Source organism: Lampetra planeri, chromosome 8, assembly GCF_965212315.1.
Source record: "Lampetra planeri chromosome 8, kcLamPlan1.2.h2, whole genome shotgun sequence".
Lineage (NCBI taxonomy): Eukaryota > Metazoa > Chordata > Hyperoartia > Petromyzontiformes > Petromyzontidae > Lampetra > Lampetra planeri.
In genome coordinates this window covers 14,154,413-14,169,763 of record NC_136114.1, presented here as the reverse complement: position 1 = coordinate 14,169,763, position 15,351 = coordinate 14,154,413, and the positions used below count along the sequence as shown (strand labels likewise).

At 53.9% G+C, this 15,351-nt stretch overlaps 1 protein-coding gene across 1 annotated transcript; it reads left to right on the top strand.

Moving 5' to 3' along the window:
* The first annotated feature begins 9,723 nt into the window (after positions 1-9,723).
* Positions 9,724-15,136, top strand: LOC144720386 (uncharacterized). The gene is made up of 2 exons (XM_078597129.1): positions 9,724-9,957; positions 13,350-15,136. The coding sequence occupies exons 1-2, from the start codon at positions 9,727-9,729 to the stop codon at positions 14,253-14,255; spliced, it is 1,137 nt and encodes a 378-aa protein (XP_078453255.1). The 5' UTR covers positions 9,724-9,726; the 3' UTR covers positions 14,256-15,136.
* The last annotated feature ends 215 nt before the right edge of the window (positions 15,137-15,351 follow it).

Sequence of the window (15,351 nt, the reverse complement as noted above, 5' to 3'; positions counted from 1 at the left end):
GTGACGCTTGATGGGTGCGGTGGGGTGTAGGTGGTAGTAGTGTCGGTGACGATGACAGCGATCATTGGTGTCGGGGTTGGTGGTGGTTTGTGGTGTCGACGCTGATCATGCTGACAGAATGCCATTTCGAATGTGTGAAGCGTCTAAATGCAGTTGCATCTCAACACGGAAACTGTGGAAGAGACGGTGTTCTGTGTGTGGGTAGGAGGGGATGATGGGTGTATTTGATGACGCTCATAATATTGCCGCTACAGCTGCTACTGATAATGATTATGGTGCTGCTGCTGCTGCTCATGCTGCTGCTCATGCTGCTGCTCATGCTGCTGCTCATGCTGCTGCTGCTGCTACTGCTGCTCATACTGCTGCTCATGCTGCTGCTGCTGCTACTGCTGCTGCTACTGCTGCTGCTGCTACTACTGCTGCTGCTGCTACTTATGCTGCTGCTACTGCTACTCATGCTGCTCATGCTGCTGCTGCTGCTACTGCTGCTGCTACTGCTGCTGCTGCTACTACTGCTGCTGCTGCTACTCATGCTGCTGCTACTGCTACTCATGCTGCTCATGCTGCTGCTGCTGCTGCTGCTACTACTGCTGCTGCTGCTACTTATGCTGCTGCTGCTACTCATGCTGCTGCTACTGCTACTCATGCTGCTCATGCTGCTGCTGCTGCTGCTGCTACTACTGCTGCTACTGCTGCTCATGCTGCTGCTACTCATGCTGCTGCTACTGCTACTGCTCCTGCTACTGCTACTACTGCTACTACTCATGCTGCTGTTGCTGCTGCTGCTGCTGCTGCTTATATGGAAAGTGTTGCTACCTGCCCTGGTTTGCCCAGGATCCGGGAGTGGGGAATTGGCTTCTGTTTTCAGGCGGCAGGAATCGATTTCTACCCGACGTCTGGTAGCGGTATTGCTGTTGTTGTAACTGTATCGCAGGACACTGCACACAGAGAGCTCGTGCAGACTGAGGAATATGTTCCAGGGTTTGGTCTACAGTGGGACATGTGGCGAACCTCCACAGCGACGATGTTACTGTTGCCTGCAGCTGCTGCTGCTGCTGCTGTTGATGATAATTGTGACGCTTTTACTGTTGCCACTAGCGATATTTGTTTTGCTGATGCTGATCTTTCTGCTGCTAATGCTGCTGCTGATATTGCTGCTGCTGCTGCTGCTGTTGATCATGGTATTGCTGCTACTAATTCTGATGCTGCAGCCGATGATGCTGCTGTTTCCACTTATCTCAACACGGAAACTGTGGAAGAGACGGTGTTCTGTGTGTGGGTAGCAGGAGATGATGGGTGTATTTGATGACGCTGGTGATATTTCCGCTCCAGCTGCTACTGTTAATGATTATGATGCTGCTGCTGCTGCTCATGCTGCTGCTGCTGCTACTCATGCTGCTGCTGCTGCTACTCATGCTGCTGCTGCTGCTACTCATGCTGCTACTGCTGCTACTCATGCTGCTGCTGCTGCTGCTGCTACTCATGCTGCTACTGCTGCTACTCATGCTGCTGCTGCTGCTACTCATGCTGCTGCTGCTGCTACTCATGCTGCTGCTGCTGCTACTCATGCTGCTGCTGCTGCTACTCATGCTGCTGCTGCTACTCATGCTGCTGCTGCTGCTACTCATGCTGCTGCTGCTGCTACTACTGCTGCTGCTGCTACTCATGCTGCTGCTGCTGCTACTACTCATGCTGCTGCTGCTCATGCTGCTACTGCTACTCATGCTGCTGCTGCTACTCATGCTGCTGCTGCTACTACTCATGCTGCTGCTGCTGCTACTCATGCTGCTGCTGCTACTCATGCTGCTGCTGCTGCTACTCATGCTGCTGCTGCTGCTACTACTGCTGCTGCTGCTACTCATGCTGCTGCTGCTACTACTCATGCTGCTGCTGCTGCTACTCATGCTGCTGCTGCTACTCATGCTGCTGCTGCTGCTACTCATGCTGCTGCTGCTGCTACTACTGCTGCTGCTGCTACTCATGCTGCTGCTGCTGCTACTACTCATGCTGCTGCTGCTCATGCTGCTACTGCTGCTACTCATGCTGCTGCTGCTGCTCATGCTGCTGCTGCTGCTGCTCATGCTGCTGCTGCTGCTACTACTCATGCTGCTGCTGCTGCTGCTCATGCTGCTGCTGCTACTACTCATGCTGCTGCTGCTGCTACTCATGCTGCTGCTGCTGCTACTCATGCTGCTGCTGCTGCTGCTCATGCTGCTGCTGCTGCTGCTGCTCATGCTGCTGCTGCTACTCATGCTGCTACTGCTGCTACTCATGCTGCTGCTACTGCTACTCATGCTGCTGCTGCTGCTGCTACTCATGCTGCTGCTACTGCTGCTACTCATGCTGCTGCTGCTGCTACTCATGCTGCTGCTGCTGCTCATGCTGCTACTGCTGCTACTCATGCTGCTGCTGCTGCTACTACTCATGCTGCTACTGCTGCTACTCATGCTGCTGCTGCTGCTACTACTCATGCTGCTACTGCTGCTACTCATGCTGCTGCTACTGCTACTCATGCTGCTGCTGCTGCTGCTACTCATGCTGCTGCTACTGCTGCTACTCATGCTGCTGCTGCTGCTGCTCATGCTGCTGCTGCTGCTCATGCTGCTGCTGCTGCTGCTCATGCTGCTGCTGCTGCTACTACTCATGCTGCTGCTGCTGCTGCTCATGCTGCTGCTACTACTCATGCTGCTGCTGCTGCTACTACTGCTGCTGCTACTACTCATGCTGCTGCTGCTGCTACTACTGCTGCTGCTACTGCTGCTACTACTCATGCTGCTGCTGCTGCTACTACTCATGCTGCTGCTGCTGCTGCTACTCATGCTGCTGCTGCTGCTGCTCATGCTGCTGCTGCTGCTACTACTCATGCTGCTGCTGCTGCTGCTCATGCTGCTGCTGCTACTCATGCTGCTGCTGCTGCTACTCATGCTGCTGCTACTACTCATGCTGCTGCTGCTGCTACTACTGCTGCTGCTGCTACTCATGCTGCTGCTGCTACTCATGCTGCTACTGCTGCTACTCATGCTGCTGCTGCTACTCATGCTGCTACTGCTGCTACTACTGCTGCTGCTGCTACTCATGCTGCTGCTGCTACTCATGCTGCTGCTGCTGCTACTCATGCTGCTGCTGCTGTTACTCATGCTACTGCTGCTGCTGCTACTCATGCTGCTGCTGCTACTCATGCTGCTACTGCTGCTACTCATGCTGCTGCTCATGCTGCTGCTGCTACTCATGCTACTGCTGCTGCTACTCATGCTGCTGCTGCTGCTGTTACTCATGCTGCTGCTGCTGCTACTCATGCTGCTGCTACTGCTGCTGCTCATGCTGCTGCTGTTACTCATGCTGCTGCTGCTGCTACTCATACTGCTGCTACTCATGCTGCTGCTGCTACTCATGCTGCTACTGCTGCTACTCATGCTGCTGCTGCTACTCATGCTGCTACTGCTGCTACTCATGCTGCTGCTGCTACTACTACTGCTGCTACTCATGCTGCTGCTGCTGCTCATGCTGCTGCTGCTACTCATGCTGCTACTGCTGCTACTCATGCTGCTACTGCTGCTACTCATGCTGCTACTGCTGCTACTCATGCTGCTGCTGCTGCTACTCATGCTGCTGCTGCTGCTACTCATGCTGCTACTGCTGCTACTCATGCTGCTACTGCTGCTACTCATGCTGCTGCTGCTGCTACTCATGCTGCTGCTGCTACTACTACTGCTGCTACTCATGCTGCTGCTGCTGCTCATGCTGCTGCTGCTACTCATGCTGCTACTGCTGCTACTCATGCTGCTGCTGCTGCTACTCATGCTGCTGCTGCTACTCATGCTGCTGCTGCTGCTACTCATGCTGCTGCTGCTGCTCATGCTGCTGCTGCTACTCATGCTGCGACTGGTGCCAACGATTGGGCGGCAGGGTAGCAGTGGATAACCGAACTCGCCATAAGGGCATCGGGGGCCTTGTTTTTCCTCCCGGGGGGGGGGGGGGTAACTGAAGATGACGGGGGGGGGGGGTTCCCGTGTGGGTATTCGGGGTCTAGGCGAGTTCGCGGGTCCGTGCGCGCTCGGTGCACGCACGCAGCGCGTTCCAGCGCCACGCCGCGACTCGTGTTGACGTCGCGATTAGTAACGGGACGCGCTCCCTCCCTCTCTCTCCCTCCCTCTATCTCGCGCGCGCAAAGACAAAGATCCCCCCTGTAGCCTTTCAGCAGGCTCATGTGGCAAGTGCCGTGGAGCAGGCAAATGTGGCATACGAGTGGGGGTGGGTTGGTGTTGTGGTCAGCGCCACGGCCGACTGGCTGCCCCGTATGTTTGACACGCACCCACCACACCAGGACCTAGGGGAGGCCCAGGATCGGTTCAAATATTCGCCAATTATTGGGCCGTGAACCGGGATCGAACTTGGCTCGAGTGGTACGGATGTACATTGAACGTCTTTCGCACCGTACGTAGCCAACCGTGCCAACAGGGGGGGGGGGGGTGGTAACGAGCTCTGTAGGGCGGTGCGCTAACCACTGCACGACCGCTCCTCCTCCGCCACACGCACGCACGAATACACGCACGCACATGCACACCCGCACACGGACACGCGCGCGCGCACTCACTGACTGTGCAATAGCAGCAGTGATTGCACGATGAGCAAAGGCACCGTGCGAGGTTGTGTCATCACGCAGGTTTCTGCTCCCGACACAGATGGTCGCACTCGTTTGCTCGGGATTTCCCGTCGGCAGCTTGAGGATTGCAGTCCGGGTTCGGGTTGGGGGGGGGGTAGGTCGGACGGGGGAAGGTTCGTGGAAGAGGGAGGTTGCACGCAGCGGCAGAGTCGTCTTGGGTGGACGGCAGCAGGAGGAAGAGGTGTGGGTAGAGAAGATGAGAATGATGAGAGTCGCGGGGTTTCACCACATCGCTCGCCGTTCCCACGGTGTCCCTTCAACCCCCTCCCCCCCCCTGCCGCCAACCCTCCCCTGACATCGCCTCACTCTTCTGAAGGTGCCGCGTGACATGGAGGGATGGGAGTCGTGGCAGATCGACTCCCCGGCGCGGGTTACGAAAGCGTTGATTGAGACGCTTGTACGGGAATCGAGATGTGGACACGTTCCCTCAATAACGGCGTTTGTGTTCACGTTCAGGGCGGTGCTATCGACCAATGTGCCGTGATTTTTCTTTTACATTAGCGCATCACCGCCAACGCAAGGTTCACACTTTTTGTAATTTTTGTCTCATGCGGGCGTTGTTAATTTTCGCTCGTAACCGCCTCGCCGAGTCTCGAGACTCGCTTGCCACGAGGGTGCTGCTACACCGCGAGTGTTTGGCCAAATCCTTGAACGCGTGTTTTGGCTTCCTGCGAGAGGAAATCGGAGAAGTCGCTCCCCAGAGGATACCCCAGGGGCAAGGCAATCGCCCCGATTTTATCGACCTAGGATCGATGATGAGCGCGCGACGACGCACGCGACTCTGTGAGTCCACGTGTTTGCACGGTTCAGTTTCACGATTCAAACGCAAAGTGCCCAGCTCACTGTGCTGTCGACGGGACCACCTGGGTTTGATTCCCGGCCACCATCAGTTGGCAGTGGCAGCCGGAACCGGTCCTAGGAGGAGATTTTTCCTAGGGCCACCAAACCGACACAGATCAGCGTGGCCAAGTATAATTAAACCAGTACCCCCCCCTGCCCGTTTCCGCGATATTCCGCGGAGGTCTTCATCTAGCAGTGGATGTGGAGAGGAAACGTGACATTTCCGTTACTGGACGTGGGAGACGTGACGGGGACGCGCCACCCACCCCCCCCCTGTCTCTCTCTCTCCCTCCCCCCCACCCCTCCTCCTCACAAAGATATACCCCTGGAGTTGGTCTTACTCAATATTGCACTATTCGGGCTATTGCGGTTTAGGGTCTTTGCCCTCAACCGGGGGTGGGGAGTTTAACCTACTTTTCAACCTTGATGTTGTCACACGCACGCGCATTCTCGCACACGGCGGCGGGCCCGCATGTCGCAGATGTTGCAGCATGCCAAGCTCACCAGGCTGGCCACCGGGAGGGAGTTCGATTCCTGGGCCACGGCTCTGACATCGTAGTGGCGAGTCGCGCCTCTCCTTAAACCTTTTCTGGGCCTTCGCTAGGTCGAGCGGTGAGTACCTGATACATACGCCAGCCACGTGACTTTAAAACTACCATAAGACAATGATCACCCGTGTTGCCGTTACAGACTTTTGGGGCAAGTGCTTTTAGCGAACACCTATGAAGGCACTCCGCCCAGCTGCCTTTGTCTCCCTTGTGGCAATGTTTACAGATCGCGCTACGTACTAATTTTGAGGCCGAATCGATCTAGGGCAGGAGGCCCAGGACCAGTTCAGATAATCGTCAATTGGTGTTGGCCGTGAGCGGGAATCGAACTCGGTTCACCGGGTTGGTAGCGCTAACTGCTACACTACTGTTCCCCATGAAACCCCCATAACACATACACGCACACGTACAACTACGTACCCCACAAACATATTTCGTAGACGGAGATCCCCCATGCAGCTTTCACAGACCACAGCCGTTTCGAGGTCAAGAGGTCAGAATGCCACGTGCCCCCCCCTCCCTTATTCCACCATGCGCCGTACCATTGTGGGTCCCTCTCTTGTGCTAGGCCTGGAGAACATTTCCTCTTTGACCCTTTCCCTGCACAACCCCCACGACCATCACCTCTGGGTGGCCCTGACATGGGCTGTTGGGGGTTGTTAGCGAGCACCTATTAAGGTTATGGTTATATTGCGCGTACACACACAGACACGTGCACGGCCATCGAATCGGAATCTTTATTGATCCTGGAGGAGGAATCTGATGAAGCTCTTTTTTCACAGATGTCCAGTCGGGGTTGTGGGTGAGCAAATTACATCACCAGCAAAAGTGCAATAGAGGCTACCAAAATAAGACGGCGAAGAGTCAAGCGAGTCGCCAAGACATGCATTTAAATCAAACGTGGAAGTACAAATTGAGAATGACCACATGGGATCAATCATTTATAGACAAATCACGTGTCATGACTGGGTTTCAGGGTCTTGTGGACTGGGAACAGTTGGAGAGCTCCCAAAGGGGGGAGGAGGGTTGGTTTGGGACTTTCGTCAAAGCTGTTTTTTGGACGGTGCTTCGATTGGTTTGGTGGGGAAGGAGGGGGGGGGGGGGAGCTGGGGGAGGGGGGGGAAGCCGCGCGCGTGCTGACCCCAGCCCTCCGTGGATGTTGGGCAGGACACGTGCGGGCTCGTGTCCTGCCCCAACAGGGCAAGTGCGAACAGCACTTGCCCCAACAGTCTGTGGAAGGCTACAGGGGCATCTTTGTTTGCATGTGCACGTATCGATCCCTGTGTATGTATTTGTATGCGTTGTGCAAGTGTATGCGCTCTGTGAGATTCCCTCGATCTGTATGGCCGCGTGAACGTGTGTATTTATGGCTGCACGTGTTTATGTGCAATGTAGATCTAGGTCGCGACCCGGCCTTAGATGTGAGTCGCTGGTGTGGTGCTAAAATCATCAGCACTGGGGAGACAAAGGTGGCCGGGCGTGGTGTTGGCCACCCACCTCCTCCTGCGCCGTGGCGGCCTTTAGAGGCTACTCGCTCACAGCACTTGCCCCGACAGCCTTTTAAAGGCTATGAAGAGAATCTTGCATCTGTACAATGGTTAGCGCACTGCACTATAACCCCGACGACCCAAGTTCGACCCCCACTCACGAGCAATAACAACAGCGGCTAATATCTGAACCGATCCTGGGCCTTCCCTCGGTCGACTCAGCCTTAAAATGAGCACCAGGTGCGGTGTGTAGAGAGACAAATGCGGCCGAGCGTGATGTTGGACCACACTTTCTCTCGTGCGCCGTGATGGCCTTAGTAGGCACCCGATAACGGCACTTGCCCCCAGCGTGCTGTGCCTGTATGGGGGACCTTTGTCTTTGCCTTTGCGTCCCAAAGGGGCATTGGAACATCGGGTACTCGTGGACGTTGGCAGGGTGGAGGAGAGGGGAGGTTGGCGCTGAACCTTCACTGCCCCCCCCCCCTCTTTAATTAATAACGGTCATTACCCCCTCGGCTACTCAACACGAGGCCCCAGATCTACTCCCCCCCCCCCAAAAAAAAAACCATTCATAATCATTCCCAAACCCCCCTCCCCCAACAACATCCCCACCACCTCGTCCAAAAACAATCGTACAATCCTCAGCGCTGAACGCAAACGCCAGGCCACGTTCGCGCTCTGTAACGTTGCAATCAACCCGCCCAGGTTTCCTTCTTAACTCGTGCCCCAACGGTGTTCGTCGGGGATGCCGATGCCGGCTGAAAAACAGGGGCTCGTGCCGACACGGCAGGAGACGGCGTGATTGTGTGCAAGGGTCCGCGTGTGCGTTGGTGGGTTACCCGCGCACACCCATAGATTGACGAGTCACACCGCCGCCGTCCGGAGTGGTTGCGTGCGCACGCACGCGCTTGCAAGTCTGCGACGCCATACGCAAGTCCCGCGCTACTTTGGTGAGACGCGGATGAAGTTGACACCGGCCTAAAGTTTTGCTTGTGTTTCACGCTGCTAAGGTGTACCCGAAGACGAAGGCAGTGAGTGGCTCGTGAAGGGTTGTCAACAACAACAAAAATGCGGAGAGACGCATGGAGGAAGGAGGCGTGATGTTCGTTTATTTATTTTGTGCCTTGAAATGTTCGCTTAGCAACTGAATGAGGCTCACGTAGACACGAGGGGAGACTGCGCGGTCAGAGATAGTGCGCGTTCGACAGTTTATCTTCGGAACGTTGTTTGACAAACTTGTCACGCCGCCATCATCATCGTCATCATCCGGTGTGGCAGTGTGCGCGCGCGCACACGTGCTTGAAAGTCTGTGTTGCGATGCAATTCGATACTGATGTACGCAACGACCGTGAGTCGGTGACTGATACGAATTTGTATGCGTGTGTGGGGTGGGGGGGGAATCTTTGTTTAAAACGACTCTCATTGTTTCCACAATTTTGTCCTGATTGTGCTATCGACGTCTCTCACAGAACAGTGCAACCCATGCTTTAGAAAAATGACCCGCAGAAGCGGATATCGCAGGGCTACCTCCCAGATCCCTGCAAGCGACGTCTGGTCCACGCAAGTAGGAGAGGGGAGCACTGTCGCATGGGAGTAAAAGCAGTATTTAATTCTCGGAGCTGGAATTCAGCCAACTGAAGTGCAGACCCACGTTTTATCTAAACACGTCCGTGTGCAGTCATCGGTGTCTGGGATCCTGAACGAACTGCACCGTGGAGCTGGTGTGAGCACAGACCACTCGCTGCTGCCTGAATCCAGTCACCCGGCCACCTACAAATGACGCAAAGTGATCGGCAACGATCTCTGTCGTGGCTAGAAAGATGACAATTAGCACAGTCGAGCCTGAGCGCACGACCTAGCCACACTCCAAGACGTTTGAATTTGGAACCACGAGGAATGTTGAAACCGGAGAAAACCCACCACGCGTACCGGAGGTGTGGTGAGGGGGGGGGACATTCAGTCGCAGCTATCTACTGGCCTCGCCTTGCAGCCCCGTGCCCACAATACCTCCGATTAGCGCGGTTGGCTACGTACGGTGCGAAAGAAGTTCCAACGTACAACACATGGCGACCCCTGGTGCGCGCCCGCCACCGATGACGGGATGTGTGTGCCTCGCTGACATTGCGCCTCGTGTCTCTCTCCACCTGACCCCCGTGACCCCCCCCCCCTCCCCGGTGGTAGAAGAAGCATGGGCACAGCCCGCGTCGCTCAGCTCGGTGTTGCCGCCGCGCTTCTCCTGTCGCTCCTCGCAGCGCGCGCTGCCCCTCTGCCCGTCGCCTCCTCCGTGCCATCGTCATCTTCTCCCTCGTCCTCTTCATCCACCTCGTCGGAGCCGTGCATATCGGCCGATCTGCACAAGGTCATCCACGGCAACATGGGGCTGCTGCAGTTTAACGCGGACCGGGTTCTGCGGGCATTCGTGAGTAGTGCAGTGTGTGTGTGTACGTGACTCTGTGTGTGCGCGTGTGTGATAGGTGCTCGCTAACAGCACTTGTCTCAGTCTGTCAAGGCTATATTGGGGATATTTCTCTTTGCGTGTGAGCCGGTACTGTGACCACTCAAGAGTGATTTCCTGCTCAATCGCCTGCTTGCAGCAGCCCTGAGCCAGTGGTGGAAATTCCAGATTCCACAGAACAACCACCCTTTGGCTCAACCTCACAAATTTGTAGTTATTTTAGCGACCACAGCGGCAGGGATGATGGGCTGAGTTAACCCCCCTCCCCCGCCCACTTGACCAGGATTTGAACTTGTAACTTTCCAATTGTGAGCCGCTCGCTCTACCGCTGAGCCAACCTGATCTCCGACACCACTATAAATTGCCATAAACTTTCACGATATCTCCGTTAAAATCTTCACCCTCCACCACGACCCCAGCTTGCCAGTCGCTGACTACCTCCGGAGACTCGGAGCCGATGCCGTTGGTCGGCAGAGTTGGGACGGAAGGGGTGGGCAACGAGAGGATTTTTTGATCAGGCGTAATGTTTAGAAACGTGCTTTTAACGTATTTTGCTCCTGCTGCTGCTGCTATACATGTCCACACGGGGCTAGGCCACTTCGTTGGGCTATACTTTGTGACAGCCAGGTCGCTTCTGAAAAAGAACTACGTGGCCCAGTGGGCCTTACCTGGTAAAATAAAAAAACTGGTTTTATCACTTTTTGTAGGTTTGGACTATTGGTGGGACAGACTTCTTTTGTGAGATCAGTGGCAGTAGGATTTGCGGGGAGGATATTTGTGGTCCCGGTGAAACTATGTGCGGTTGTGGCAGATGTTTCCAGCTATTAATTGTGGGCAGATAAACCATTTAGGAACTCATTTTGGTCAAACCAACACTATTCGGGTCAGACCACAGCCAATGGTTGTTAATTTATGTTATGTTCTAAACCGATGATTATTTATTTAAATGTCGGGGTGGGGCCTTGGCACGAGGTCAATGTTGTGCTGCTGGGCTGCCAATTTGTGAACCGTCACGCCTTCGGCATGACTCCTCGTACTCATCGCCGGACTCGACGCCGAGTCATGCTGCCGGTCTCGACGGTCGCGAAACCCCGGCGGACGCGTCTGAAAGGGGAAACGTGAAACGGGACGTTGAAACTCGTGATGAAATTTCAACAACAAAAACTGCTGATATCATCGAACGGGTTTGGCCCTAATTTCAGACAGTAACTCACCCGCCTCGACTTTATATCTGAGACGCCGCGCGAAATCAGTTCTGGCTTCAAATCGGGCGGAAATTTAAAAGTTTAGAGAGACAGACAGAGGCTTAGATGCAGGGTCGTACATGCAGAGTTCAGCTTAGTTGATGTTGTTTGTCGAGGTGAGAACTCAAAGGGACCAGGATGAGTCTCGCTTGCAAGAGCTATCCAGGGCATTCGTCTGCCAATCAGGCAAATAAGACTGTGGGAGAGAATAAAACTTGAATACTGACGTGGAAAGAAGCAAACGGGGCAGACATGGAGAGAGACGGATGGACAATTTCCATGGCAGTCAGACATGACTGCAAATGCAACGCCACCATCCCCAGTGAATGTGCGAAGTGATGACATCACTTCGCACCTGATAGGCCCACAGTGATGACATCACCGAAATGGGAGGACTTTTGTACGAATCTGGCTATCGCCTGATGAAGCTGGTTGTAATCACTGGTGAAGCGCTGTACTCGAATGGCAAATGTTGTGTGTTTACTCTGCAGCGCACCGGTGTGCTGAAGTAGTAACTAATTGTTTACGTGACAAACCTTACCAATTGGCTGTGTCAGGTGGTGGCGGGTTTGACGACACGTTTAAATTCACGCGATCTAACACATATTTGTTTTTTTATAATGGACAATATTGCTCGCGAAAGCCTACATGTTAAACTTTCCAAGGGGAATCGCATTCTACAGTGATGCAGCCTTGCTCAAGGTTATGATGCACAAGGGACATTTTAGGGCAGTCATTGCCAGCAGACATCACCAGCAACGTGATCACTCCAAGAAACCATGGCAACTTGGTACGGTGGTGGCATAGAGTGACGTTAAGTTTGCCGAGCCTATGAAAACAAAGTTTGCTGCCGTAAACCGTAACCGTATTTATTTTAAATGTAATATCACCTCCACTCAAGGGAGTATCGAAACATTGTGGACTAAAATAAAATGCAAAGACAAAATTAAGCTTTAGTAATAGCCGTGAGAAAATAGTGAGTCTTGCACTCCCTCCGAAAAACACTGAGTCTCGTAGCATGCTGGATCACTTGAGAAGGCCCGAACCCCAGCGTCGAGCACAAGAGCCGAGGCTGGGAGAGTGGTCGTAGGTCCTGCTCTGAAGAGCGTGGCGTATGAACCCCAGTCGTATGGCAAATCAGTCGGGCCCGCAAGGTACATTGGTCCGAGCCCGTGCAGAACAATCAAACTAAGTTTAATTGTAGTAGTAGATTTTTACCCTTTAAACTGGTACAAAACTGACACCTTTATACAAGGCATCATGTTTGCAATAACCATAACACAAGTAGTCAAAATGCAAACAAAAAGAAACAACTCTGATAATGATAATAATATGCACTGTCCTTGAAGTTGATTGGTCCACACCCGAGACAGCTTTCCTTAGAGCCTAGTCTCCATTGGTGTTGGACCAGATGACACCAAAAGGCGTACAACTACTTGTGTTGTGGTTATTGCAAACATGATGCCTTGTATAAAGGTGTCAGTTTTGTACCAGTTTAAAGGGTAAAAACCTACTACTATATTTTGCCACTGGTAAAGGAGGTCTAATAGTGAGTTTGATTGGTCAACAGAGCACGCAACCTCAGGTAATCATGTGACCTCCTTATGTCATCTCATTGGAAGCTGTCACTAGGAGCAGCAGCAGCAACCAGTTTTTTCCCAAGTCTACCATGGTCTAAAGGAAGTCCAACTCTTAAAAGCCATTTGCAAAACGTTTGAAAATAAAAGTGCGGTAATATGGATTTTCTTAGCTCGGGCTTTTGCTAATCCTTTCCTATGAAAATGACTGTTTCAGTCCACGGGCCATTCGCAAATTAGCTGACCGCACTGAAAGAGCACAGGCGGGGGGGGGGGAAAGAAAAAAATGCGGATCCAGCAGCGGCACAAAAAACGGCGTGTCTCAGCGGCGGCGAGCAGCTGCAAACGGAGACGATAAAGAGATAGAGGATGCAGGCAGCGCACTCGTTTGGCTACGTGCCCAGCCGCAGGACACCACCACCACCACTACCAGACACGTCGCCTTTGTATGTTGTAAAAAATAACAAATTCCCCGCTCATTATTTATGTTCTGTTTGTTTGCCGCCACCGCCGCCACCGCCGCCGTCACACGCAGAAAGGGATGGCCGACGTCGAGATCTCGGAGCACGTGGCCATCCTCTCCGCGGCGGAGCCCTGTGTGCGGCGGGCGGAGGCGGTGCCCTCGCCGTCCCACCTGAGCGGCGCCTTCGCGCTGTACGGCGCGCTCATCGCCACGCTGTGCGAGCGGGCGCACCTGCCCGACGGCTCCAAGGTGCGCGTCATCTGCCGCGCCGTCGTGGCGCTGCTGGAGGACACGCCGTTCCTGCCCCCCCGCAGCGGGGAGGAGCAGGGCGATGTGGAGGCGGCGGCGGCGGCGGCGGCGGCGGAGGTGACGACGGCGGTGGGAAGGAAGGAGGGTGAGCAGCAGCAGCAGCAGCATCAGACGGAAAAAAAGACGGTGAAGGCACAGAGCGGTGGCGGGAGCGCAAATGACTCCGTGGTGGTCGCGACGGAGGCTCCGGGAGTCGGGAATCGTACGGAGACGGCGGCAGCGTGGGTGGCCGGCACCAGCGCGGCATCGACGGCGCCCACGCTGAATCATTTAAGAGGGGAACAATATACTGAGGCCGGGATCGCGGACGTGAGGAACGTCACTGCGACTTCCGAGGAGGAGCAGTGGCGGCGAACAAATCATCATCAGCAGCAGCAGCAGCATCAGCAGCAGCAGCATCAGCAGCAGCAGCATCAGCAGCAGCAGCGGCGGCGGCCGCAAGCGGATGATAAACACTCGGAGGTGGAGAAGCATCGGAAGGAGGAGGTGGAAAAGGAGGAGGCGGACGAGAGGTCGCAATCACGTTGGCCTTGTTTGCCGTCGCACGTGAAACACGCGACCTCGTTGCACGGATCCTCTGACAGCCGCATCGTGATGTTCGCCCTCTTCCAGAGGTTCCAGCAGTTCCTGACAGAGGTCTCCAAGCGCCTCTACGTGTGCCGGCCATGACCGCTGGGGAGGGAGAACCTCCTTTCTCCTACTTCTGGCTCTGATTTCACACTTCCAACGCTCGACCTTTGACTCGATCTCTGACCATGATGATTCTGCACTCCATCGCGACCGCTGCTACCGCGTCAGACATGACGGAATGGTGTGCGGGGGAACAGTTGTCGTGATGATGGAGAGTCTTCTTAGCCCTGCTGCTTAAGGGACAATTGGTGGACATGGGTTGTGGCAGGAGAGGGATCAGGTTTTTTTTTATTAAGGAGGCCAGGACTTAGAGATTAAGACTTATCCCAGATTCAAAACTGAGGGTCTATCCAGGATCTGCAGTTGAGGATCGATGCGGGATCCAGGGCTGATAATCTATCGATGATTGAAAGCCTATCCAGAATCCAGAGATGACAGTCTATGCAGTATCTTCATCATCATTGGCAGCACCAGAATCGGAAGAATGAGTGGAGACCACACGGCTTGGACCTGCGTTCTCACCCCGGCCTTCCACACCGGCGATCACGTGACTTTTTCAAGCGTTGCATTTTTTTTTTACCAATTTTTATAACGCGACTGGCGGAGTGGCACTGGGAGTGGCCGTGAATGTGGACATGAGGGGGGGGGGAAGTGGACACGAGCTCTGTCTTTTAAACAAATAAATGCTGCCTGGATTGCGTGGAATCGTGAAAAAAGCCAGTGTCTGTAAAATAAGACATTTCTGTTTAAAGTGAACTGAACAAAACTAAACAAAGCTCACAAAAAGTAAGGAACGCTGCCATTTAGCGGCACAAGAGAGGGCTCGGTGCAGCCCAGACTTTTGCACGATCTTACGAGAGCTCGTAACAGTTTAGCAAGATCCCATTATTATCTATTGTTTATGGTCCACATATATTTTTTATAAAAGACATATTCTCATTAAAAGAAAGACTGACCAATAATAAAATAATAATACAGAGAAACGAACTGAAGACGGATCTCACTGCTCGTTCTTTTTATCATATCAGTGTTTTATTTTACTTAATGTTTTGTGTTGTTATTGTGAGGTGTAAGCATTGGCTTACAAGGGACGCAAGCCAGGGTTTGGCACCCACGTGGGTTAACGAGAACTGGC

Excerpts from the sequence above, each read along its gene's own strand:
- LOC144720386 (XM_078597129.1), top strand. The coding sequence starts at position 9,727 with ATGGGCACAGCCCGCGTCGCTCAGCTCGGTGTTGCCGCCGCGCTTCTC. Across the intron at positions 9,958-13,349 it reads ACCGGGTTCTGCGGGCATTC|AAAGGGATGGCCGACGTCGA; the intron begins GTGAGTAGTGCA and ends CGTCACACGCAG.